At 35.5% G+C, this 26,433-nt stretch overlaps 1 protein-coding gene across 1 annotated transcript in view; it reads left to right on the top strand.

Moving 5' to 3' along the window:
• PHIP (pleckstrin homology domain interacting protein) overlaps nucleotides 1-22,075 on the top strand; it is a 109,274-nt gene extending 87,199 nt beyond the window's left edge. Inside the window, exons 23-35 of the mRNA XM_019470690.1 lie at nucleotides 3,406-3,517; nucleotides 3,731-3,792; nucleotides 5,315-5,470; nucleotides 7,434-7,554; nucleotides 9,582-9,707; nucleotides 11,652-11,724; nucleotides 12,139-12,189; nucleotides 12,498-12,647; nucleotides 14,319-14,471; nucleotides 16,591-16,754; nucleotides 17,250-17,530; nucleotides 17,848-18,009; nucleotides 19,857-22,075. Coding sequence (XP_019326235.1) covers nucleotides 3,406-3,517; nucleotides 3,731-3,792; nucleotides 5,315-5,470; nucleotides 7,434-7,554; nucleotides 9,582-9,707; nucleotides 11,652-11,724; nucleotides 12,139-12,189; nucleotides 12,498-12,647; nucleotides 14,319-14,471; nucleotides 16,591-16,754; nucleotides 17,250-17,530; nucleotides 17,848-18,009; nucleotides 19,857-20,500 — 2,255 coding nt within the window. The 3' untranslated portion in view covers nucleotides 20,501-22,075. The remainder of the gene's footprint in view (nucleotides 1-3,405; nucleotides 3,518-3,730; nucleotides 3,793-5,314; nucleotides 5,471-7,433; nucleotides 7,555-9,581; nucleotides 9,708-11,651; nucleotides 11,725-12,138; nucleotides 12,190-12,497; nucleotides 12,648-14,318; nucleotides 14,472-16,590; nucleotides 16,755-17,249; nucleotides 17,531-17,847; nucleotides 18,010-19,856) is intronic.
• The last annotated feature ends 4,358 nt before the right edge of the window (nucleotides 22,076-26,433 follow it).

Below are 26,433 nucleotides of genomic sequence, written 5' to 3'. Positions count from 1 at the left end.
CTCTCGGTCGGCTCCTCATCCATCCCCAGGCAGAGCTCCATGCACTCCAGCTGGTCATTGACATAGAGGGAGACACCCCCTCCGTCTCCCCTGACTGGCTGGAGTTCCTTTGTGCTGCCGGATAGTAACCTGAAGTGGCACAGCTGGATGTTAAAAGCTCTTTTATTTTTTTTTTTTTAAATTGTTTCTCACCTGACTTTTCTGCCAGGAAAGATGAATTGATCTCCTGTCCTTTGGTGTACATCATGATATCCTTTCTTAGGATGTGTGCCTTAGCAGTAGATGTGTAAATTACATGATGCCATATTAATAGGTTCCATATCATTTCGTACTCTATATTGTCTGAAAAGACAGCTAGTCTTCAATTCTGTAGGGAATTTGCTAAAGACCCTGGGCTTGTGATTCAATAGGAAATGTAAACCTTGATTTCTTCTTTAAAGATCATTTCAGTTTAAAGATCCCTTAAGAGACAAGATTGGTCAACATCTACTAATATGTCACCAAGCTTTGCTATTTCCTGATGGTTATGGATCTGTGGTCTTGTCCTCCTCTGCCATGCCATACATGTTTTTCCACAAGATCACAGCAGCAGTACAAGAATGACTGCCATACCTTGTATGTGAACAGCCTAGCCAGAAGTCATCTGTCAGCCGTCGTGATAGAAATCCAGTAGAGGAGGGACTTTGAAATGTTACCCTTGCTGCTCTCAAGACTATGAGCACAGGTAGCATCTCCTTCCTGGACTGGCAACTGTATTTCTAGAAACTTGCAGTGTGGAATGAATCAGAGCTACACAAAAAGTAATGAAAGTGCCAGAACCGTTTATCAAGCCTTCAATGTAAATAATGTGAGTTTCAGGCCAGTATTGTCTAATACCAGCTTGTAACTCTGACGAGTGTGTTAGAGGTCATTCTTCTGTTCCTCTTTTGGGTGGTAAAAATAGTGGTAAAATAGTCTCCTTCTTGGAGACCATATGAAATGCTAAAGCAGAGATAGCACGGGCACTGCTGTTAGAACTGTTACAGCTCCTCCAGGAGCCTTCCAGAGTGCTACCCTGCTCTCTACATTGACATGGTGGAGATTTTACTAGTGTATGCTTATGTGCTTGGAACAAATTGTGCACTGTTTTGTTGCAGTGTGGAACACAATATGAAAATGTTCCTTGAAAGCAGATCATATTTTCTACCAGGATAAGGAGAAATGCCTTAGAACTGTACATGAAACTGCTCCTGAGTGTTTAACCACGTGATTCTGAAATCCCCAAGATTTATGTGACATACTTAAGTCTTGTGAACTTTCACCATAGCTCTTCTTCAACAAACTGATATTTTTTTCATGTCATGCAGTTGATGGTTTGTTTTCTCAGGGCTACTGTTACTATCTTTTCTTGTTCCTCTATGATTTCTGGCACTTAGCCTACAAATCAATATTTTTATAGCTACTATTTGGAAAGTCACTGGATATTAAATTTTCTGACTCCACTTTAAGTCATTAAAACATTGATCTTTTAACCAATAACAGTCCTTGGTGTTTTGGTGGGGTTTTTTGGTTTTTTTGTGGTGTGTTCTTGTTGTAGATTGGGTTTTGTTTGGTTTAGGGAAGAATATATGCTTATCTATGATATTTGTAATTTTTAATATTAAATGTATATTAATGTAGGAATCCTTTCAGAAAGAACAAACTTAGAAAGTTTGAGAAGTGACAGGTTCTTCTTTCTACTCAGGTTCTATTTATTGCATATCTATGTCTTATTATAGTTTAACTAGAAGATTAATACTTGGGCTAAAAGCTATTCCAGTAGGATTCCTGCAGCTTTGGCTGTATGTCTTAGACAGGTGTGCATACCTGCCTCTTACATAGCAGCCACTTTAAGTTCAACGTACATTTTATATTTTCATCAAGCTAACATTATCTGGTGATACACAGTTCTGGAAAATTACGCTAAATCCTTCTTCTAATAAGAATTTTCGGTCTGCTGTCCGCATAGATGAGGTAACCCAGATAACATTGGAAAAATAGTGATTGAAGAGATTGTTCTGTGGGCTTTTTGAATCATGTTGTTTTCTGCTTTAGCATTCTATCCATAGGAATGCAGTGGCTCTTGAGAAATTGGAACTGGCTGCCAGTATACACTCCTTTAAGTGGTTTTGATCTGTGTAATGTTCAGCCCCATGAAGGCAGTCACAGTTGTACCTACACACATTTCTTTGTAAAACTGATCACTAGGGAATGCTGTATTGGGAGACTGTGCTTTAAGAGCTCGTCAGAATGATTTGTTCCTTTAAAATAAAGCATCAGCCCTTATTTACATTTTTGATCTTGCATTTCAGATATTTCTGGTATACTTGGTTCTATTACATTCAGCACAATTAGGACTATTAATGGAAGCTTTGTAATTGTCCTAGAATTACTTGCAATCCATTAAATTAAAAAAAAAAAGTGCAGTAAAGAAAGCGAAACATTTTTGAGAATATATTTACTTCCTATTAATTCAGACAACTTCAGCAAGCATTTGGGCAGAGTGTGGATGTATTGAAATAGAACAAACACTGCAGCAGTTGAGAAAGTGTGTGTATATTCAAATCCCATGAAAACAAAAATGTGCAGTTCTTGGAATCTCAGACTTAAATTACATTTGTTCTTGTATTGAGCGAACTGACTACTTCACTAAAAATTGTTTCTAAATTCTATGGCATGTGTTATAGAAAATGTAAGAATTTATGATGGTGTGTAATACGCGTATTCTCATGTGTAATTTTTTTTAGTAACGCTTCTGACTTTTTTTTTTAGCTAGGCAAATGCTTTGCAGTAGTGAAACCATTTCAAGTCATAGTAATTTACTTTGCTAACCTTTTGAAGAAGCTTTAATAAGTTTTATTCTTTTATCAGTCAGATTGCCTATATAGTAAAGGGAATGAACCTCTGAGTTACGTTGGGGTAGCTGAAAAAGCACTTCAGAAACTAAGGAGGAGGAGCTCACCAGCATGTAAAATATTCCCCATACGAAAGTGTCACAGTGCTCAGTTACTTTAAGATAGCATTAGCATGTAGTGTTTAATGCAAGTAGATTTGAGTCTTAAAGTTATAGCATTGAAATGTCTTACCTTTTATATGAAATTAAAAAATAAACTCATATTCAAAGAATATGTAGATAGACTTGCAAATCATTAAATTTTTTTTAATGCCATATTAACTTCCATTTTGGTTTAAAAGCAGCCTTCAGAAAGAATTCAGTGATTTTTTTTTTTTTTTTTAACTGAGTATGACTCATGTTTGCCTGTTGACGCTACAAGCGTTCAAAAGGATTTCTGTATTCAAGATCAAGCCAAAGGTATCTAAAAACTGCTTTTCTTGGGAGGAGTAAGGTGCCTTGTATTGATGAAACTATTTTGTGTTCTTACCTAGGTGATCGTTTCAGGTCAGTGATAGATGATGCTTGGTGGTTTGGAACAATTGAAAGCCAGGAACCTCTTCAGCCTGATTACCCTGATAGCTTATTTCAGTGCTACAATGTCTGGTTAGCAAATTTATCTTCAATCTTTTATTTTCATTAGTTATTTCATTTGGAAGTACTGACTAAGCAACTAGCTTTCGTTAAATTCAGTCCTGCATCTCACTGTACCAGTTTATTACAATACTCTGTGGTATATAAATAAGTTATGTTACAAACATTAAATAATTACATTGTTGAAGCAATATTAGTAGATAATTAAATGTGGTTATTTTTAAGCTGGGACAATGGTGATACTGAGAAGATGAGCCCTTGGGACATGGAGCTGATACCAAGTAATGGTATGGTACATTAATAATATCATTTGCTTTAAGAGTGTATTTAAAGAAGAAAAAAAACGTATGGTGTTACCTAAATAATCCTGTTTCTCTTGCGGAGTGAGGGGAAGGCCCACAAACCAGTTGCATTTGAAGAACATCCTTAAATCAATTGTTAAAACTAAAACTGTATCAAGATAAATGAACTGCAAAAAAAAATACAGCCATACTTAGGCAAAAGAAGTGTATGGTGGAAATAGACAGAAATGTTACAAAAGCTTATAACAGATGATGTACAGTTAAAGTTAACTTTTTGTACAGTTAGGGAGGATTGAAGATAAACCTGTGCCCTATGTCAGCTTTGAGGAAACTGGCTCCTCTGAGACCTGTCAGCATGCCTGCAGACGTTCAGTGCACTGAGGATGCAACATGCACCTGTGAGATAGTTTGATAATAGCAGGATTTGCTCCCTGTCTGGCCCAGCTCGTGTGGCAGATGGATGTGCTGCAGAGTGGACAGCATAGCATGGGCACTGTTCACAGACAAGAATGTTGTATTACTTCTTTCCTCCGTTAGGTTTTTTTTGAAGACTTCATAAAAGTCTGGTTAAAAAACAAAGTAGAATCAGCATTTTTTCCTTGTGTTTTCTAGGAACGTTTGATAATACTGCCACTCATAAGTAACCATAAATAATTCTTAATTCTTTTAAGTTTTATATGTGTTCATTTCAACTTTTCATTTTGGTTCAACCCTTTTTTTAATGGGTACCTCTTCGTCATAAGTAATATACAGATGTCGAGTGATAACATAACTAAAATAATTAATTAAAATAGGCAGATAACCAAAGCTGAACCTGATTTTTTTTGCTGTATCCACAAATACTGACTTTTGTTACACCTTCCTTTAAAAAAAAAAAAAAAGTTGTTGTTGAAGAGGAGCACTTTGCATCATACTCTGAAAAATCTCTTGTTACATTATGAATTGTCAAAGTAGGTGGGTCCTCAAGAATGCTAGGGCGATGGCGCTTCTAATTTGCTTGCTCAGGAGCTATGATTTTAGCATTTGACTTCACAAAACCGTGACAAGGTGGAACCACTACCTGGAGAATGTTTTAGCGCCAACATCAAAGTCATTATCTTAAAATCCATCTGAAAATCATCGACCATTCATTACCAAAATCATTTATTACCAAGAATTTTGGGTTTAAAAAAAAAAACCCAACCAAAAATAAACTACAAACTTTAACTGTGATAAAGGAGTGTCTTAGTTGGTTCTAAAATAAATTCTACAATTAGCTATTTGGAAGAGGATAAACCTTGTTTCATGGAGGACTTGTACACCAAACTGCATTGTAAGGATTTAAATTTAACATACAACGATATACAGAAAGGATACTGGGTGCATCCAAAATGTCTTTGAGCAAATCAAGAACTTATGCATTTGTTTCAGTTAGTAAAATGATGTTATATATCTTTGAATTACAGGTATATGTATTACACAAGATACAAAGATTTATGTTTTATTTAGTTTTCATGTTACATTCTAGCTGTATTTCCAGAAGAACTGGGAACTAGTGTTCCTTTAACAGATGATGAACGTAGAACACTGCTCTACAAACCTCTGGATGGAGAGTGGGGTTCCAGGACCCGAGATGAGGAGTGTGACAGAATTATTGCAGGGATAAACCAACTCATGACTCTAGGTAAATCCTGGATAATATGGGAAATGTTTTTGTGTTATGTTTTTCAGACTATGCTCACGTGTACTTCTGCAATTACCAAAATTAATGTGATAAAATACACCTTTACATCTTGATTAACTGGAACAAAACTTTCTCATTGCACATTTTTAATTTTTTCATATAGTGAGTACATATAAAACCTAAATTTTCTCCTGTTTTCAAAGGTAACTATTGCTTTTTGGTAGATAATTTGACATATGCTAGGGGTTTGGGTTTTACTTGCTAAAAACAAGTACTTGATTTTTTTACTTTAGCTACCAGAATCTCTTGTTGGGGTTAAAATTGCAAACTTTATGATGGAACTATATTACGGGCAGATAGTGGAAAAAAAATCCTACATACTTACTTAGAGAATGGATACCTATGTGTAGATTTCCCCTGTATTAGCCTTTTCTATTTCCCGTTTTCTCCCCCATATTGCCTTAGTTGTGCAAAATGTTGAGGAAAAAGTAATTGATTAACTAACGAAAAGCTGCTTGGTATTTGATTGTAGCGCAATTACTCTTTACAGGCAGCTTCTGAAAAGATAATTGTTAAAACCTTTAACACATCACTGCAACATTTACACGATCAAAGATGGGTGTCTGAGATGGAGATCCATCAGTGAAATACAGGCTGAATCATAAGTCTTTTGTATATTTTGTGATGAGCAAACTGTTAAGTCAGCAGTCTTAAGTTTTGGGGTAACAATGGTCATAAATTAAAAATATAAGTTGTCACAGATAAGGGGTTTTTTTTAACTTATTTTTGAAGTACTTGAAGCAAGGTAAGACACATTTCAAAAAAGCCAGAAAACTCCTAACTCTCGAAATACTTCTGATACCTAAATGTCCCACATTATGGCTTCTTCGGTGACATACTGCATAAGCAGCTTCCCTTTGCTTCCAAAAGAAAGGAAATATCCATACAGTGTAGTAATCCAAACTACAGAATTACATTAAAAAAAATTGTGAGGAAATTTTAGTTGTTTTCACTGTGTCATCTAAGAGTAATGGTTTTACATTTTGCATTATGTTGTATGGCATACTGCTTAGTTTGGGATTTAACTATAGCATATGTGGTGCATATCGGTTAAAAGTAGCAGTTGCTAGAACATTCATAAGAGTAAGTAAACAGCTTTTAGAAGAAGAGCAGTCTGTTTAGCAACAACGTATTTTCTGCTTTTAAAGACTTTTGAGAGAGACTTTAAAGGTTTTTTTATGTTTTTGTATTACGGAGTTTTCCCTTGAGGTATAAAATGTTAGAATGACGTGTCTAAGCACTCGATGCTTCTAAGCACAGGAGGAAAAAATCCAAGTTTGTGTAGGTGCACAGACTTAAATTGCTCAGCAGTCTTCTAGCATTACGGTGGATTGGTTTTAGAAGGCTTCTTTGCTGTTAGGTAGGGATTGGAGGTTGTGTTTCTATTTTATTTTGAGTGTGGATTTTCCCCATATCTTAACGAGATAGAAATAGTACTGTAACTTTTATGGTAAGAATGTAATGCATTGCTTTGTTTGAAGATGGGAGAGTGGCAATATAAAACCAAATTAAATGAGCCTGTGTTGTAAATAACAATACTGAATTGCATGTCTTCATATATGTATAATTTATACATTTAAATCTACTTTTCAGATGTGTGTATTTTGCATGCGCTTGCCATGTCTCTGAGGAGGGTGGTGCTTCATGCACAACAGAATGGGTAGTCACTGCAGTGATTGTACTTACAGCATACACCTCAGCAAGCACTTTTATGTGTAGAATATCACAAATTGTTCAGAATATCTAGAGTAGTTACTGTTGTTATTTTTGGGAAAGTGCTATGTGTTTCAAACATGAAGAAATAGCATATGTTGCGGGGGGGTGAATCTTGAAACTGCTAAGGGACTCTTGTGGTATATAACTTTGATTATTTATCTTTTTTTTTTTTTTTCATTCTGTCTAGATATTGCTTCTGCATTTGTGGCACCTGTGGATCTTCAAGCTTACCCAATGTATTGCACTGTTGTGGCATATCCCACAGACCTCAGTTCCATTAAACAAAGACTGGAAAGCAGATTTTACAGGTTAGATCCAAGTCTCAGTTCCTGCTGTAAAATACTGCCGACCATATTTTTGGTAGCTCTTTGTCTTGTAATACCCAAGTAGGAGATGGGTACAGGTGTGTGCTTTCCGTTTCTCCCAGCTTCTGTCCTTGAGCTAGGTTTCCATTTTATAAAACTTTAAAAAGGATTGAACATCTCTTCTCCAAAATGTATTTTAGAATTACGTGGCATTCAGATTCCTGCTTATGCAAATGACTTGTTCCATGTGAAATTCAAATTGCAGGACCAGAGACTAGGTTAGTAAAATGACTTTTAGTCAAAAGGATTAAGTTTACACTTTCTAATTTAAAAAAAAAAAAATAAATCTGTTTTTTAATAAGAGAAACATTAGAAATATTTCAAGCGTTTTTATCCTAATGCGCTTAAAAATAATCTTGCGTTATCACTTAAGAAGCTGCACAGAAAATAGCATGTTGAATTATTGGCTTTGAAATTCTAAATTGTTGGACAGCAACAAAAGTAAGTTTTACCTTTTTGACACTGTTTTGACATTTTCCTAAACTATGATTGCAATTGCTGTATCTTTTTGCAGTAAATATCACCTATGTAGGAGTATGCTCCTTTAAATTACTTCTGTTTCCTTTGGTGGTTTGGATATTTCTGGTTTGAAAAATCAGTGTCCCTCTAATACTTGTTTTGAATAAACATGGATAGCATTTTGTTTTGGGCCAAACTTCAAAGTTAATTTGTAGTACTTTATGCATACTAACTGAAGATTGAATTCTAAATTAAAATAACTTTTTCATTTAAAAAAACCCTGTTTTTTACACATTATAATGCAATAATGCACATTTATTGTTCCATGTTTCTTGTGTGATATAAGGTAATCCAGCTTTCACTTCTATAATGTACTGCTTTGCAATCAGAGGTGGCGAGGACTTTCTGCTGGATTTTGCTTCTCTTGTCAAAAGAATAAGCAGTTGTTTTTGGTAATCAGCATGCCTTCTTCAGTAAATCTGGTTTTATTAGTTTGTAGTATTGCCAAGGCCTGAAGCAACTACCTTGTGCTTTCCAGTGAAATTTTTTTCTTTACCTTCTGCAGGAGGGATTGTTCAGATCACTTGTGATTTTGGTAGCTTTTCATGAGGCTTACCTTAAAACATATTTTTTCTCTTCTGAACCAGGAGTCTTAGCATGCCTGAGTGTTTTTAAAAAATGCAAAACAAAACAGAAAAAATATGATCTTTGCCAGTCACTACTGGCATTGTATAGAACTAAATGCTGGACCCATAAACATGATTAAATTGCATATAAACGCTTATGCTACGCTAAACATGTTAAATGATCCCCCGCTTCACTCTACAAAACACTTGTGCAGCATTTCTTTTCATCATGTTTTGCTAGTATGAAAATAGAAGATTGTGTATACTTGTAACTTCTACGCTGTCAGAGGTTTTTATTTGAAATAGTATGTATTTGCTTTTTTTATTGCATCTTTTTTTAGATTTGGATATAATTTTTTCAGTTTTGCTTTGGTGCATCATTTTTCATAATGTAGCTATTCTATAGTTAGGTCATTAAATCAGAGCTACATGAGGAATTCTGATTGTCTATCTGTCAGAAAAATGTATACTTTTAATAATTTTTTATTTTGTTAATCCTCAGCTGAGACTTAAGAGGTGATATAGGGTGGGTTATGTATATCATAAAGGAATAATAAAAGCTGAAGCGTCACAGCTGAATTTTCCTGAGGAGCATCAGCTGTATATTCTTAAAGCCATTTGTATAAATTACTGCAGGACATAACATGAGAGCAGGAAGCTTGGGCAAGCTGCTTTCTGCTGGGCGTAGGGCAACATATCGAAGTGTGCATGTTTTCTGATTTTTAATGTTAAAAAAAAAAAAGAACGGGATGATACATTGGAAGAAAGATGTAAGGCTTTTTCTCCTGTTCCATATACATTGCTAGAAATGAAGTTTGGTTTTGTGTGGGGTTTTTTTTTTTTCCTCTCCTCCCCCCGCCTCCCCTTCTCTCCTTTCATATACAGGCGCCTTTCTTCATTAATGTGGGAAGTCCGGTACATAGAACATAATACTCGCACATTTAATGAACCCGGAAGTCCTATTGTCAAATCTGCCAAATTTGTCACAGATCTTCTGCTACACTTCATAAAGTGAGTTGCTTAGTAGGTCTGTTGTTATTCCTGTCTCTTACCAAGGTATTTAGCCTTTTCAAATCTGAATTTTAAAGTGAGAGAGTTCTGCAGCTTGAATAAGCCTGTTGTCTGCTGTTGGGGCAGAAAAGAATAAAGCTTATTTTGACAAAGAATACGTAAATTTGCGAAACAAGATGAAGTTCTATAGCACATTGATTGGCATGGCATTTTATTTCAAGAGACTTTCTGCTAAATGGTAAAAATGGGTCTGAGTATCTTCATGGAGTGATAGATATATTTATAGGTAAGTTAGGAGTTCTAATTTTGAGTTTGAATACTGCCTATGTTAACATAATTGTGGGCATTTAATTCTAAAGTCTTTACAATTTATAATGTGATTGAAAATGGTGTTTGATATGCAAAATAAAAATTGGAGGCTTTGTAGTCAACAGAAATAGTAGTTGTTTTCAGATGTTCTTTTTTATTATTGTCTATAGAAAAACTCAATGAGAAATGTTTCAGATTTCTCAGTCAGCTGACACACGTGCAGACCTAAAGTTCGTAAGAAGAGCTTACTGAGTGTGTCTGCTGCCTTGATTTGCTTGTACACAGTGAATGCTGCTGTTCCCACCTTGTAGAAACAGCAAGATACTTCCTTAGTTTAACAAAAATCATGACATTTTTAGTGATTTAGTTTCTCAGCGTTAAATTGAATCTTGTTCTTTTTTATTTCGTGTGTTCTTAAAAACATTAGAGTTGCATTATGTATTTGGAAGTCTAGGACTTTCACTCCATACATAAATCTTTGATATCTTCAGTTCCTGTGATCTCTGATATTGGCTGGAGAGTGAAAAGTACTTAACTGCTTCAGATGTTAAAAGTTTTAGTGAAATACACCTTTAGGAACAGATATGTATCTAAAGGGCTTCTCTACTAGTTTTTTCTGATTAATTAAGCAGCTCAGAGTTTTTCAAAGTGTGTGTTTCTAATTGGCTTAGCTAAATGAGTGCAATGCATGGATATTCTTATTTAATAATGGCCTATAGCTTGTGTCTATTAATATACTTGTTTAAGTGAACTAACAGTGCATATAAAGCCCAGACTTTTTTTTAGGGTTCTAACTGTAGGGTAGAAGGCCTAGACCATGGAAGGCAAACCCCGTGGTTCTAACGAGAGTGAACTATCTAGATGTCTTTGAGAATCTAAGGCTTAGTCTCTAAGTTACCTAAGTCTTTTAAAAAGCAGCAAACGGGGAGGGGGGTGTTGCTTGATTTTTTTTCACCTTCTCCCCAGCTGTTCTAGTGATAATCGCAGTAGCCTGTATTACAGATTATGATTCCAGTGTAGAGTTGCTGAGTGTTCACTCCTTTTTTTCTGGTGGTTTGTATTGCTGCACAGTAGAACACCTTTGGGCTTTCTTTTTGTAGGAGTTTGCTCTGTTATACAAGAATTGAATATCAGTGTTTGTTTTGCTGATTTAATTATGCAGGTTTATATAATAACAGTGTCATTGTATATAACAGTCCTTACACAAGTAAACACTACATTTCAAATGTCTTAGATTGTGGGTGCTAATGTATTAAATTGCACTTTTGTACACTAAATCCACTGTAGTGTTTCTTACAAAGCTAGGTGGGCCCCAAAGCCCTTTATGTGGTATAGTATTAGATTTTTCTAATGCTAATAAATTCATGGTAAAGGATTATGATTTTTAATTTTAAAAGGTTGACACTGTTAAGTGGTCTGTATTTTACAGAGTGCAGATAATATTTTACAGCTTTTTGAGCAGAAGATTAGCTTTTGTTAATACTGCAGTCCTCTTAGTATTCATATAGCACTAAACACTTTATAGTTTTATTTGGGAATGGCTTCATAAACATTTTCCTTATCCTAGGCAAAATACAGTTGATTTCACAGGTGAAGATGGAAAATAAATGTTAGTGTGTATTTCTTTTTACACAGAGACCAGAGTTGCTATGACATAATTCCATTATACAATGCAATGAAGAAGAAAGTGTTGTCTGACTCGGATGAGGTAAGTGGTTGTGTCTTAGACGTTGGCATTGATAGACTGGAGAAACGGGCCCACTGCCTCTGTCCTACTGGATATGAAAGTACTGTTTTCAGTCACTGTAAGGGAGTGGGGTGTACTTCTCTGTCAATTAAACGTTTCTTTTTGTCAGATGGGAAGCTGGGTAAAAATCCAGCCTCCTCTCCTCCTTTAGTGCAGAGAGCTTTAACAGTTTACTGGAGAATTTAGATGCTTCTTAGACTTCTGAGAGGTTCTCAAAACTGATGGTCGCATGAAATGCTTCCCAGAGGGGCAGGGATAGAACTGTGGATAGAACTGTATAGACTCAGATGACAAGCAAAGTATAAAAGAACTCACCTACTCATATATGCTTGTATTTTTTTAACCTTTTTATGCGACTCATTATCTTGCTCAAAGGAAGAAGAGAAAGATACAAATGTGCCAGGAACTTCCACTAGAAAAAGAAAGGTAATTTCTTTTTTTTTTTTTTTTTTAAATGATTTATAGTGCTATAAATAATGAGAAATGCATTTGTAAACAAAAGAATGTAAAACTGAAAATGTTTTTATTATCGTGTAATGTCAGCTTTTGGAAAGTTTTGAACTTTAAGTGACGTTTTTCTACTGAGCTGTTCAGTGTAAAAGCATTTCTGTCTGTGCTGCTGCACGTTATGAATTCATTAATTAGAATTTATATCCTGCAGGGTACCTTTTCCATTAGATTTTGTAAAAACAGCTAGTTTATTTAATATATACCAGACAATATTGTCATTTCAGGATCATCAGCCAAAGCGGCGGCTACGTAATAGAGCTCAGTCATATGACATTCAATCATGGAAGAAGCAATGCCAGGAGCTGCTGAATCTCATTTTTCAGTGCGAAGACTCTGAACCGTTTAGACAACCAGTGGATCTCCTTGAATATCCAGTGAGTATTTTAGAACAGGAAGGCTGGTTATAATCCAGTTGTTAGGTGGTGTGGGTTTTTTGTTTTTTTTTTTTTCAACTGTGAACATTTTTCCAGCTCTTTTAATTGAAACTTCAGGCAGTTCTATTGACAGAAATTTTTTCAGTGCTTGGTTTTCACCTGATAATAACGTTTATTGTCTTTATAAAGTAATTTCAAAAGAAATTGTACTTCTCTGCTCTCTTATACTTCAGTTACAAAATGTTTTATATTCAGAGATGCCTATGTTGTTAAGTAAATTACAGCTTTTGCAATTAAGATGTGTCTCCTTTTCTGAGTGAAAAATGGTCATATATGAAGTGCATATGTTTGGTTGTTGCATGTGACAGATGTTATGGATCATTTTTTGTTTTCATTTCAGAAGTATAAAAACTAGAAGTAATTTTCATATCACAGTCATCTGGGCTTGGTGCAGAAAAAGTACCCACTGAAGAACTGTAGTGAGCCATTAACTGTAGTAACAATGACTATCCCAAATTTTGCTTTCTGCCTGGGTGATTACACTGGAGTTCAGATAGCCATGAGCAGCCATTTGTAACTACAGAATATTTGAACATGAAAGTCTTGTTGCCTTGGATCTCTTCTAGCCTTTTAGGCTCGTTTTACCTTAAGTAACAATGCAAAGGTTTTGCATGCTTTCCATCCAGCATATCTTAAGTTTTTCTTTAAAAGATTACTCTAAGGTGATTAACTTGGGGGAAATTAATCGTCCCAGTTAGAGAAAAGAAATGCTTCTCTTTCGGAAGTCACTAGTAGGTCTGTCTTGACACTTCTGCAGCCATTGGGTACCGTAATTTTTGAAGTAACCTAAACTTTATGCCGTGGCCAACTACAAGTGGTCCTTTGTGTTTGAGATTCTCAAATGAGCTGATGCAGAGCACCTTACTAGGCTTGGGCATGAAACACTCTGCCCCCTGGTGTCACAAACCTGTTTAACGTTCAGAGGCACTCATACAGGTTCTATTTGCCCTAGTGGATTATGTTAACTTTTTGGTTAATTTTGGTATTTAAGCTTTTTGTCATATGGATATTCTTCTGTTTCTTCCATAGCCTAGAAAAGAAGTTCTGTCATTGGCTTGAACAGGGTCCTATTTAAGCCTGTGGAGTTTTCATTATTTTCATATTACTTTCCTAAATTGTCAGGTCTCCGTTTAGGAAACTGCTCAGGTTTCAGCAGGGATGTGCTAAACCTCTGATCAGGTTCAAATATTCAAACTTCATATTAAAGCTAATACGTAAAAACAGTATTAGGCTTAGTACCGAGTTTGAGCTGTCAAGCCACCCAGAAAGCTTGTGGTCACACTTCCATACCACGGTTGTCTTCATGACAATGTGTCAGTAGTATAACCCTTAGGACACAAAATTTTGAGCTCTCTATTTCAGTAAATCTGTTTACAAAATGAATTAAATCTTGTATCATTTAACTTCTAACCTCAATCCTGTTGAGTATGTCTGTGAGGAGTTACGTTGTGTATGAGTAGAAAGGCATAAAATGCCTTTAGCAGTCTTCCGTACCTATTTAAAGAGGATATTTGGTTTAAATAGGTTTATCAAAGGCATCCTAATGAAAATGATACATCAAGACTTGGGGGGAAAAAAAAAGTAATACATTGCTGTGCTATTTCTTAACAGGATTATAGAGATATTATTGACACTCCTATGGATTTTGCTACTGTTAGAGAAACACTGGAAGCTGGCAACTATGAGTCACCGATGGAGTTATGTAAAGATGTGAGACTTATTTTCAGCAATTCCAAGGCCTATACACCAAGTAAAAGATCAAGGGTAAGACTTTATTTTCTTTCTTTTTTGTTGTTTGAAAGAATACTTCTATCTGAAAAATACAGGACAGAAAAACAGAGAGACAGTGAAATTGATTACTTTAAAAATAAGTTGAATTATTTCTGATCTTCAAACATGAACATTTCTGAGAAAGTATTATAGCTTTTTATTTTAAAGGAAAGGAATGTATGCTGTTTAAATGCCTAAAGTTCTGATGTTCTGCAAGTGTGTTTCAAAAGTAAATATTTGAAAGTGGTTCTAAAGGGAGAGACACATTGAAGGAAATATCTGTAGAAACATGATTGTGGGTACAATAGTGGAATTTAACTGATAATTTGGGGAAGAAACTATATTTTCAAAACACACACAAACAGACCCCCAAACTCCTCCACTTTGGAGGTTGCCCCAGACTGAAATACCCAGGTATAGAGAGTAGAGGATAATGAAATTCTATGCAGTTCACCAGTACGCAGTGAGATTGTAATGAAGCACTTAGGATTTCTGGAAAACAGAACTGTTTACATAAAGCAATTCTTACTGAGCTGATACTGAAATGCCCTGACAGTGGTAGAGTTAATAATATTTTCTCTCAAATTGACTTGTAGGCGCCGTATCTGTTGGCAGTGAAAGTTACAGATGTATACTTATGCATGTGCAAGGCTTCTGTGTAGCTTTTCTTCTACTAATATGCATTAGGTGTTAGACTAGAATTATTAGTAGCTTTTATGTTTGGCTGTTCTAAATAGCAAATTAATCATCAGGACTTCATTGTCTTAAAACGCAGGGACAAATTCCTTAGTAGGTGACTAGCAAGGAGGAATGATCAGTGATTGATCTCTCTTCAGTCAGTAATAGACAATCCCACTCCCTGTTCCTGCTGCCTAAGAATGAGTCTCTTGTCTTTTGGTTGCATCAAAGGTCAGGGCTTTTTGGGCAGGTCTGGATTCTTTTGTGGTTTTTCTTTCTTTTCTTGATCTCCTCAAACCAAGATAGGAGAATGCTTGACATTACCTTAGCTCCGTGTGGTTTCACAGATGCTTCTGACATTTTCGTATTTTTTCATGTTTCTTCCAAACAGACTGGTATAGTAGTACACTTGTACCTTTCTTTATTTTACTTAGAAGTAAAAGTGGAAGGTTCTGACGTCAAGCATTTTAATATTCCAGAACCTATGTACTTCCAGTGTGTGCAACACATAGTTGTTGAATGGTGATGTTTTTACTCTGACTTGTCCTTCAGTGATATTTTTAGCATCTTAACTTTGCATCACTGATGCTTATTTGAAGAGTAAACCTAAACCCGTCAGCTTTTTTTTTTCCCTTGGCACACTAGACATTTTTATATAGTTTTTTACATATTTTCTTATTAAATTTCTTGGGATGTCCAATCCAGTAATGCATGTAGAATCTGTCACACTTACTGTTTAGTCTGGCACTCATAGTTTGTTTGGTGTGTCATTAGTAGGCAACTGTTTAATATTGTCTTTGTGTTTCATATTCTAAGAAGGTGCCGTGTCCCCTCTCAAAGTATCTAGACGGTTCACTTCTGTGTTTTTTGTTTCCAGAATTAATAGCAACTGTGCTCACATAATTGGGGGGGGCGGGAAAGGAAGAAAAATGTGCACCTACATAATTCTAATACATTTATTGTACCTGTTGCAACCAACTCACTGGTAGTACCAATTCACCCATAAGAGGAATAGACTGATGTTCAAATATATAGGATATAAGGATGCAACTTAAATACAGAAGAAAACTAGGTTTCTTGACCCTAGGTATGATAGAGTAAAATCCCGTTAAGGATCTCTCTGTGGTTTCTGCTGAAGCTAGAAAGGGATGCGTACTGGACAGGCAGTTGAAAAGGGATAGTTGGAAAGGTGGCTTTTCTAATTTTTCCTTTTGTGTGTGATCTTCAGTTGTAATACACTCTTCAAAGCCATGAAAATAGTTAAAGCAAACCTACACATGGATTTAGTGTAAATTGTTGAGACAGGCTGTAAATTTCCTTAAAACATTTCCATATTAATCAATTTGCTTTTCTAGCTATTGTTCAATGATAAATAAGTAAAATGATGCTTTGGAAAAGTATAAAACTTGCTTGTTTACTGTCTTTTCTTTTTTAGATCTACAGCATGAGTTTGCGCCTTTCTGCTTTCTTTGAAGAACACATAAGTTCTATTTTATCAGATTATAAATCTGCCCTACGCTTTCATAAAAGAAATACAATAAAGAAAAGAAGGAAAAAAAGAAGTAGAAGCAGCTCAGTTTCCAGTAGTGTTGCATCCAGGTACATTATTAATTCCTTTACAGTATTCATGAAATGCTGGGCAAGTTTGACATACCTAAACAGTAGAACTTAGTGTGGGTTTGTTTTGTTGGGTTTTTTTCCTTAATACTTCCTTTACTATTCCCTATATTGCAGAATGATAGCTTTGACATGCAAGTCCCTATGATGTGGAAGAGTTTTAAACTTTACTTAGAGCTATCCTAGTGGAAGTGCTTAAAATTGAAATAACCACTAAACATGTACAGTAAAACAGCATCGTTAGGATAGTGATGGCATCATGCTTTGTCATATAACTATAGCATTTCTTTTAAAGGTTCACTTTTCAGAGGCTCAGAACTACATGAATTTCCACAGTAAATGTCATATTTTTAACATACTTCATACAGAGATGATTGTTTTACTCCCACAATCTCAGATACTAGCATTTAATTTTATTTATTTCTGTAAAATAAAAAAGTGGTCATCCAGGATACAAATTGTTAACTCCTTTTGCAGCCCTGAAAGGAAGAGGAGATTAATAAAACCTCAGCTGAAGGCAGAAACTTCTGCCACCTCTTCATCTTCTGCACCTGCACGGTCAGCAGCACTGAGACATGCTCCAACTCAGATGAATGGAAAAGCAGCTGAAACCTCTTCCCTTGTGCGGACTAGAAGCAATAGGGGGATAACAGATGTGGCTGTTACAGAGCAACCATCTACTTCTTCAGGAGCAAAGCCTTTAACAATAAAGCCTTTAATTACAAAGCCTAATACTACTGCAGGGTCAGGAAAGTCAGGCAAGTTGTTTTTTTGATTGTGTTTTTTTATTAAGCTGTGAATGTTTTTAAACATAAAACTTGCTTTTTGGAAATCTAATGTATTTGTCTCAGTTAAGACTGGTTCTGTTTTCAAGTTGCTGGGCCTTTGAGGTTCTTCAGAGAAAAACTGAACAAGCTAGGCTATGTTGTTTTATCCAGGAAGCTTTCTCACTTCTAGATCATTGATTCAAATTGTTTGTTTGTAGTAGAACATGACTTCTTTTTTAGCCAGATAAGATTGAATGTGGTATAAACTACTTAACTTGAATATTTTTTTTTTCTTTTTGTCCTTCTAGTACTGGAGAATTCAACCAAACATTCCAAGAACCAGAATACTGTATCAATCCCTAGTCAGTCTGATTACAGTCATAACACTAGGAATAATTCCACAAGAGAAAATCCGGAGAAAGAGAAGCAAATCAAGCGCAAAGTAAAATCTTCCACTGTTAATCAACAAGGTATGGAGTTTCTTTACAACTCCCCCCCCACACACACACCCTGTTATTGATGTAATGGCTATAGTGTTGTACTTCAGTTGTGATAATTTGGGGGTGGGGAAACTAATATGCATTATGATTTAGCATAATAGGGAAGTCTAATGGAACAACTCAGTCACAGTTAGCTTCCTTCTTGATAAATTAGCATGGTTTTGACTACCCTTAACACCATTTCTATGGTGTGATAACTGTGTTGTCTAGCCAATTTTGATATAACATGTCTGTACCTTCATTTAAATTATTATAAGGGTCATGTTATGAGTTCTCAGATTCCCAAGCAGACTTCTGCAGGGCCACACTTTAAACCCTGTGGGTTTTACCTAATAAAACTTAATGTGGCTTATATATGGGTCAGTAACGCTGAGTATGATGACACTCTCCACAACCACGAGCATAAAGATCAGGGCATCCCAGCTGCAACTTCGTTCTTTCATTTTTTGCCACAGCAAAATAGAACTATGCAGTGTTTACTGCTTCCATTTAGTGTATTTGTATGGATTGATCGCACCTAGTTTCATGTAGTCTTCTGACTGAACTTGCTTGGTCTTTTGATGTCTGGATACCTTAACTCAAAGCTTCTGTGGAGACTGAAATAAGATCTCCTAGTCATAAAAGCTTCCCTGTTTATGAAGGAGCTTTGAACTGTTACGAAGCTGCTGTGAAGCAGCTAGACCCACTAAGCATCTTTTCTCTGAAGATGGAGAAACAGTAGGCTGCAAATAGGGCCCCACCTAATTAATCTGGTTACTCCTTGTAGTCCTCCTCTCCCTGAGGATTATCTGTTCTTTCTTACTCTTTGTGCTCCTGAAAAAGCAGCTTGTGGTCTGATAAGTTAAAGCATCTGTCCGTTCCTTGCAAGCTTTCTCACAAAGGCCTCAGCTGTTACCACATTGCGTGGCTAAATATGCACCATTATACGACTGGATGTTTGGTCATGTCAGAGGTATCTGAATGTTGTTGATGTGATCCCTTCTCCCCTGCACATCCACTTACGACAGTGGAGGCCTGTGCTTTTAGTGCATGATGGGGCACATTTGAACGCAGCAGGAGCTATGCATGGATGTTCCATCAAAGGACTGGATGAACTATCATGCTGGCTATGAGTCTGTTCCTGGTCATGTTTTAGGCAAGGGCTGTGGTATCAGAACATCTCCCTAAGGGGTCCTGTGATATGCCCCACTGAGGAAGTTGAGTACCACTCACCTAAGGAAAAACTCATAGCCCGTAAAAGTCTCCAAGCAAATACCTTCTGCCGTGTGTCTGTTAATGTGAGAAATCTGTGCAAAGTGCATACTATTTTTTTTGTTAGTCTCCCATGTTTCTGCCTTTTTCCTCGCTTATTGTTGAAATAACACTGGTCTAATGAACTGGTTATAAAGGATGCTACCTCAGGCTGAAAGAAACTTTTTCATTTCTCCAGAGATGACCTGCTGTGAAGCGTTCCCGATCCTTGCAGCAGTGCTTTCTTGAGCAACTTTTTGCTGTTGCAGATACCAAACAGGAGTTTTTGGCCACTGGTGGTGTATCAGCCAAGAAAAACACTTGAGCTTTTCCCTTTTTTCTTTTTTTCTTTCTTTTTTCTTCTTTTTTTTTCTTCAAGCTACCTTGAGCTAAACCAACTAGAAGTTAGTCCTCATTGCATACTGGCATGAAGCTCTTTGAGCTCTACTTTGGGTTTCTTAGATTTTGACAGATTGGCAATCACTGTGAATCCATTCAGATATTTTAGTAAGAGTTTTATTAAGGCAGTGTGAAAATGAATGTAAATGCAAATCTGTTACATGATAAGTACTCTGATTTCTTTACAGCAGATTGCAAGAATAATGCTTTGGCATCAGGAAGCATTCAGGTAAATGGACATGGAGGACAGCCTTCGAAACCTCCAGTTAAAAGAGGTCCTGGACGGAAACCGAAGGTGGAGACTAATAACAGTAGCTGTGAAGTGGTGCACAAGAAAAGAGGCAGAAAACCAAAAAAGCTACAAGTTGTTGAACAACAAAAGGTTGCAGAGCAGAATACAATCCAGACCGCAAGGGATATACCAGAAGAAGCCTCTGCTTCTACTGCATGCAATTCTCTTTCTGAAAATAATATGAAGGAAGACTTGTTACAAAAAAAAGGCCGTGGGGGTAGAAAGCCAAAAAGGAAGATAAAGACCCATCAGCCAGGCTCGGACCTCTTAGTTCCTGCGAATGTTAAAATGCAAACAAGAAGCAGGAGGAAAAAGATAGATGAGCCTATGGAGGAGGGGTCTGAAGAGCTTAAAGATTCTGAACCTCACATGAGAACTAGAAACCAGGGTAGGAGGACAGCCTTTTACAACGAAGATGACTCTGAGGAAGAGCAAAGGCAGCTATTGTTTGAAGACACCTCCTTAACTTTTGGAACATCTAGCAGAGGCAGAGTCCGAAAGTTGACTGAAAAAGCAAAAGCTAATTTAATTGGTTGGTAATTTTTACCAAGGGTTTTACTTCAGAATGCTATGAAGCAGGTACAGTTAAGGAACAGCAGAACAGACTTCTGCTTCCCTGCTGCTATTATGGTTTAGAAGAATATGTTCTGATTTGGGGAGAAAAATTTAGCAAAAAATAAACTGAAAGAACATTCTTTGAAAGAAATATATATTTTAAACTTTTGCTATTTATTGCCCTCCAAACAGGTTATGCATTTCAACAGTCATTTTGTTCACAGTTGAGAATAATTGAAGCAATTTCTGACTGACGCACGGAGTTGAGGACTACTCTGCTCGAGTAGTGCGTAGTATCTCTACACAATTAAAAAAAGGTGATAGAACTTTTAATGCCACAAACTGAAAACAGAAGTCTATTTTTGACCAAGCAAGGTACACTTTGATTGTAAAGTCAAGTTGCCTAGGAAGGCAGATTTTGGCAAAAAGTGGCAGTAAATTCACTTACATTTCTATTAAATACAAAAATACCAAACTTTGCTAATCTGAAAATGCTTAATTTCAGTAGTGATGGAACGTTCAACTGCAAAAGAAGCCTAGCACAGGCTGTTGGTTTATCCAAGTTCTGCCAAACATAGCAAAAATGTAATCACAAGTATATATATATATCCACATTGGAAAAAGTTTGACTAATGTCTAATTTTTCAGACCTTGATTCTTGTATCAATCACTAAATCTCTGTTTATTGTGCCAAAGACTGAGAATCAGTGCAGTGGAAAGCCTTTCTTTCTTTTTGAGTGTCAGTACAGCATACCATTTGCAGTGATAAAAGCTGTGTATTGTTTTAAATAGTAAGTTGTTAACATTGTTCTGAAATGTATCCTTTTTGGTACTTTTGGTAGAAAATAATGCACTGGTGGGGTCCTTTGACAGAGATGTTTTAGACAAAATGTATAATTGGTTAAAGGATTCAAGGAAATTACAGGACAGGTATGGAATTATGATGTTTACTTTCTGATCCAGATTGATTGTTGTTTCTACAACTTTAGACATGCTTAAGAGGCTAAAATGACCTACAAAGAAGAGTGTATGTGTATATATTAATATATACATAAACACATACATATAAAATATTACCCAGGTATAAATTTTTTTCAGGATTTTTTAGATAGCACTAGAATTGAAAATAAATTTTAAAATGTCATACTTTATAGTTTAATTTTAAGGGGAAGATCGGTTATTTTCAATTATTAAGGTTAAAAGGCCAAATCACTTTTTATGCAATCATGTTTTATACAGTGGTCTCATTGCACATTGTGTTTTTCTGCACTTTTTATGGTATATCACGCTGACATAAGTCAATATACACCCTGAAGAAAAATTCCATTTAATGATTGTGCCTTGTATTCTATTATTTCTTGCATCCTTAGTAAAATTAAGTTGTCTATTGTAAATGATAACTATATGACTTAGGGGAATGTATTGTTATATGTACTGCTCTGGAAAAGAAAAGCAGTTATTTATTTGTTTATGGTACATTTAGTTATTTTATACCTTTGCAAACAAACTTTAATACCATTTTCTATCACTTAAAAAAGTATTGTCCAGTTTTAAGGAAAAAAATACTGTGTGACCCTAACTTAGTTGAAAATATAAACCTGAAATGAAACCTCAATTCTGTACACCCTTACTTTATAATAATTCTTTTTTTTTTTTTTTTTTTTTTTAAAAAAAATCATCTGATTTTTTTTTTTTTTTTTTTTTTAATAAACATCATCTGCAATATCTGGAAGGGAGGGCATACAGAATTAAGACCTTAAATTTGCACAGATTCTGTATACTTATTTGAGGCCTAATTCTTCACTCTTTATTTTCTGTTACAAAAAAAATCTTAAATGGTTGAACAAAGAACATTGGTATTTGGCACCAAGAGGAATAGAAATATGCTAGCAAGCAAGTTGGTATCCACCATACCTAGTTTTCTGTAGATCATTATGCATTTCGCTACAAAAAAATGACTAAAATATTTTCCAGACCCTCTTTGAATTGCTATGGATATGAATTTGGGGAGCAGGGATTAGTTTGCATTTCATTTGTTGGTATATTTATTTTTTTCTAACAAGTATTTATCATTCAATTAAAATAGAGTCACTAAACAGGTGGTAAGATAACAAGCTATGGTTGTACAGTTGCAATACAGCTTCACAACTCAAAGCTAATTGATTCTACTTGTTAATTTTGTCAAATCTCACTGATGAAGGCAATCACTTGAAAATGTGTAATTTCCTGATGTTATCTGCATTGTAATATATGAAATAGATTATATCTAAAATTCAACTTCTGTATTTACTCCATTTGTAATAATGTTTTATATGGCATGTTTATGTATATATTTATATATCGAAAATACCTTGTATGTAAGTTTCGGAGACTGAAGTAATATGCGTTCCCTTAACAGTAGGTAGAAAATTGTACATCTTAATTTTACGAGAATAGAAGGCCTTACCTGCAGAACATGGGTACTGCTTCCCACTCAGTAATATCGGTGACTTTAGCCAGTAATTTTTTAATTCATATTAGACACGTTAATGTTTTTCCTTTTAAAATAGATTGTGGATAATTTGGGTCAAATTTTTTTATAGAAGCAACACTTAAAAATTATTAGAAATTAATACCAGATTTATTTAAAAGTTATATTTTTATAATTTAATTTCACTAGGTTGCAAACTTTATTTATGAGACTTTAGTCACCATCAGACTGTGCATTTTGGTCGGGGAAAAATGTATTACTTGAGGTTGTTGTGACATACTGTATCAACACAGAAAAAGAGCTTTTGATTACAAAGTCTTAAGTTTTTAAATGTGAGCAATAAACTATTGGTCAGTGTTCTGAAATAATTTAAGAACTATAGTTATATGCATGTTTTATAATGCCATCTCAAGTACCTAACAACTGGTTCAGAAAATGGAGTATCAAAATCTCATGTGCCTGTTTCACATTTGCATTGTAAATAACATAGGTTCGTAGTCATACATGCGCAAACGATCTTACAGACCTGGCAGCAAGTAACGCAGTTTTATTCATTAAGTTCATTTATATTTGACATGGATATGAGGATACTGTTCTGGTATTTCTACTCTATACTGGGAAACGTTAAAATTGGTATTTAATGCTGAATGGTATCTTAATAACAGTGTGTTCTCTAACTACTGATGAGGAAATAACTTCTGTTTCTGTGATACCAGTGTGCTCTAAATGTTCAACAGAAATCATTGTACCTGTGCCTACATACTTAACAACTCTTCAGCCATTTTTTTTTCTGTTGTTAGTGTGTTCTCTGGGAACTGAACTTAAATTTTACCACTAAGGTGTTCATTATTGTCAATACTGAACTAGAGCTCTTTGTCACTCGGCAATGACCAGTGATACAACTTTACAGAAAAACGTCTTCCTCCAGTGATTAGACTGCTGTGATATATATTTGCATATGTTTATTTGTACAGTGTCCAGTTTGTACATGTGATCAGTTTGTCGATAGACTTGTAAGATTGAGTTGGTTGAGTTAAATATTACTATGGCTTAATATTTGTAAAACTATTAATTGATAAAGGACCCTGATGCAGCACGTAGGATATATTAATATCTATAAAAAAATAAATTGTAGTGTAGAGACAACTTATTCACTGTATTGCTGTACAAATATTTTTCAAGTACCAATTCTGATTCTGTGCCAGAGGCCTTTGTCTTACCAAAAAAAGACTACATACAACACAAAAAATAGTCTGTCCATTCATTAACTTCAATCTTGCTACAATTTTTACACTGCATTGTTAAATCTTTTGCTCACATTTGTTGGATCAAGGACTACAAGTAAGTGCTTTAGCGTGTAATTTGAATTTAGGCACATGTTAAATGGTTGACTGGTTCTATAAAAGCAATAGGCTTAACTGGATGGGACCCTTTCACCCCATACTTCCATAGTGGATTGGAGGTTAGAGGTTTTTAAGCTCACTTCCATCAACATTCACATTTAATTTGAAGCATGCGAATCTTGCTGAGGTAGTTTTAACATAATGCTGGTCAATCAAGATACAGCCATACCACGATCATTACATTGTGTCCTGAGTCCTTACCTTACTCTAAAGTAGCGTATTTTGTCCACAGTAGTTTTTCAAAGGTTTTTCTTTTTGCCTTTTTTTAACACAGTTGAGCGTTTAACAAGAATTTAAATACAACTCTGCAACAGTGCTGTGATACAGAAGGTAGAGGGCTTTAAAACCTCACCTAGAAACAGCAAAAGCTCATTTTCTGTTTACTACCTAATGAAGACAAATTAACTGTGTAAAAATTACTATATATTTTCTTTTATCCCTGAAGTTCTTGTAACAGATTGGTTTCCAAGGGGACCTAGATATTCAACTGATAAAAGGGCTGTTAGTTTTCTGCTGTAAATTATTGTATATACATGCTTGTTCATATGCAGAGGAAAGTGTATTAAATTTCATGAGATTGGCCAAGGCTTGACAATGTGTTTCCAATAACAAATCTGGTATTGACAGCTTAGTTTCCTGTTTTTGAATCAGGAATACAGCTTGTACACTTCCTGCTGTGTCTGCGGGAAATAACAGGTAGCTTTTAAACTAGAGCTAACCTCTAGGTGCCTCCTGCTTTTGTGCTAATTTTAATGTGGGAATCCGCCATGTTATTTTACTGTGTGTTAGAGGAGGAAACGCCAGGAAAGCTAGATTAAAAGACATCTTAAATCGCAGAAAAAGGCGATTAGCTTCCCCCCCCCCAGCCCCTTTTCCCAAGGGTGTAACAGCCTCAAGGCACTCGAGAGAAACCGCCTCCTGCTTTTGTGCTAATTTTAATGTGGGAATCCGCCATGTTATTTTACTGTGTGTTAGAGGAGGAAACGCCAGGAAAGCTAGATTAAAAGACATCTTAAATCGCAGAAAAAGGCGATTAGCTTCCCCCCCCCCAGCCCCTTTTCCCAAGGGTGCACCAGCCTCAAGGCACTCTAGAGAGAAACCTTTTATGCTGCAATAAAAGAAAGGTGAATAAATTTAGCTTTTTAGGGGGTAGGTAGTGAGACAAGTAGTCATTTGGATCCTTTTTAATGCAGATAAATACATCAGGAAATTCACTTCAAATAATGCAAACAATACATTTTAGGGAGGGAAGGTAGTGCTATACTATGAATTTCTACCCTGAAAGAACAAAGAATGAGGTCATACAAATTAGGAGTAGAAAGAAATACAAGTACCTATCGTGCACACATGCCTGTATGATGTACATGGACTATTTTGTGCTTACAGCTGCGTGTGTTGGTTTGCTAATACATTGAGACCGTACAGAAGTTACATTTTTGGACCATACTAAAGCTGCAGAAGTATGGCGGACAACTGGATAATGATCTTGCGTGAATTAAATTCTGTCATAATGTTTAAATAAGTATAGAATGGAGCTCAACTTCGAGGAAATGACTTAGAAAGGTTAATTTTGAAACTGACACATTTTCAGATTAAAAATTACACTTATTTTGTACAGAATTATGTAAAACAAATCTGTTGTACGTAATGAGTAACAGTTTTGAAAACTATAATTCTTTAGCTTTATCAAGGTTTTTTTCCTTCCAGAAATCTGGATTATCATGTTACAACCTGAAGTATCTCACCAGGATAACAGTGCCCTTTCTTTTTGTACATACGGATTGGAAATTTCTTTACTGTTATGTGGACACTTTCTATGTTAGTTTTGATGCATAATACTTTGAATCCTTTTATACAAACTAGAATGTATGTGTAAGAATTACTGTCACTGCAATGTAGTAACTACAAACTTATTTTTAAATAAATAGAAAACATGTTTTTCTAAGCTGTCCAACAGTGTTTGTTTCTATCTAGTGATTTACTGTGTTATGGGACAACTACTTACATGTTCTTCAAAACAGCCTAAAATCAGCTTGTTTTGATTC

The sequence above is a fragment of the Aptenodytes forsteri genome, unplaced genomic scaffold, assembly GCF_000699145.1.
Source record: "Aptenodytes forsteri isolate BGI_AS27 unplaced genomic scaffold, ASM69914v1 Scaffold288, whole genome shotgun sequence".
NCBI classification, from domain to species: Eukaryota; Metazoa; Chordata; class Aves; order Sphenisciformes; family Spheniscidae; genus Aptenodytes; species Aptenodytes forsteri.
The sequence above is the reverse complement of the archived record's forward strand: the minus strand, read 5'-3'. Positions and strand labels throughout refer to the sequence as shown.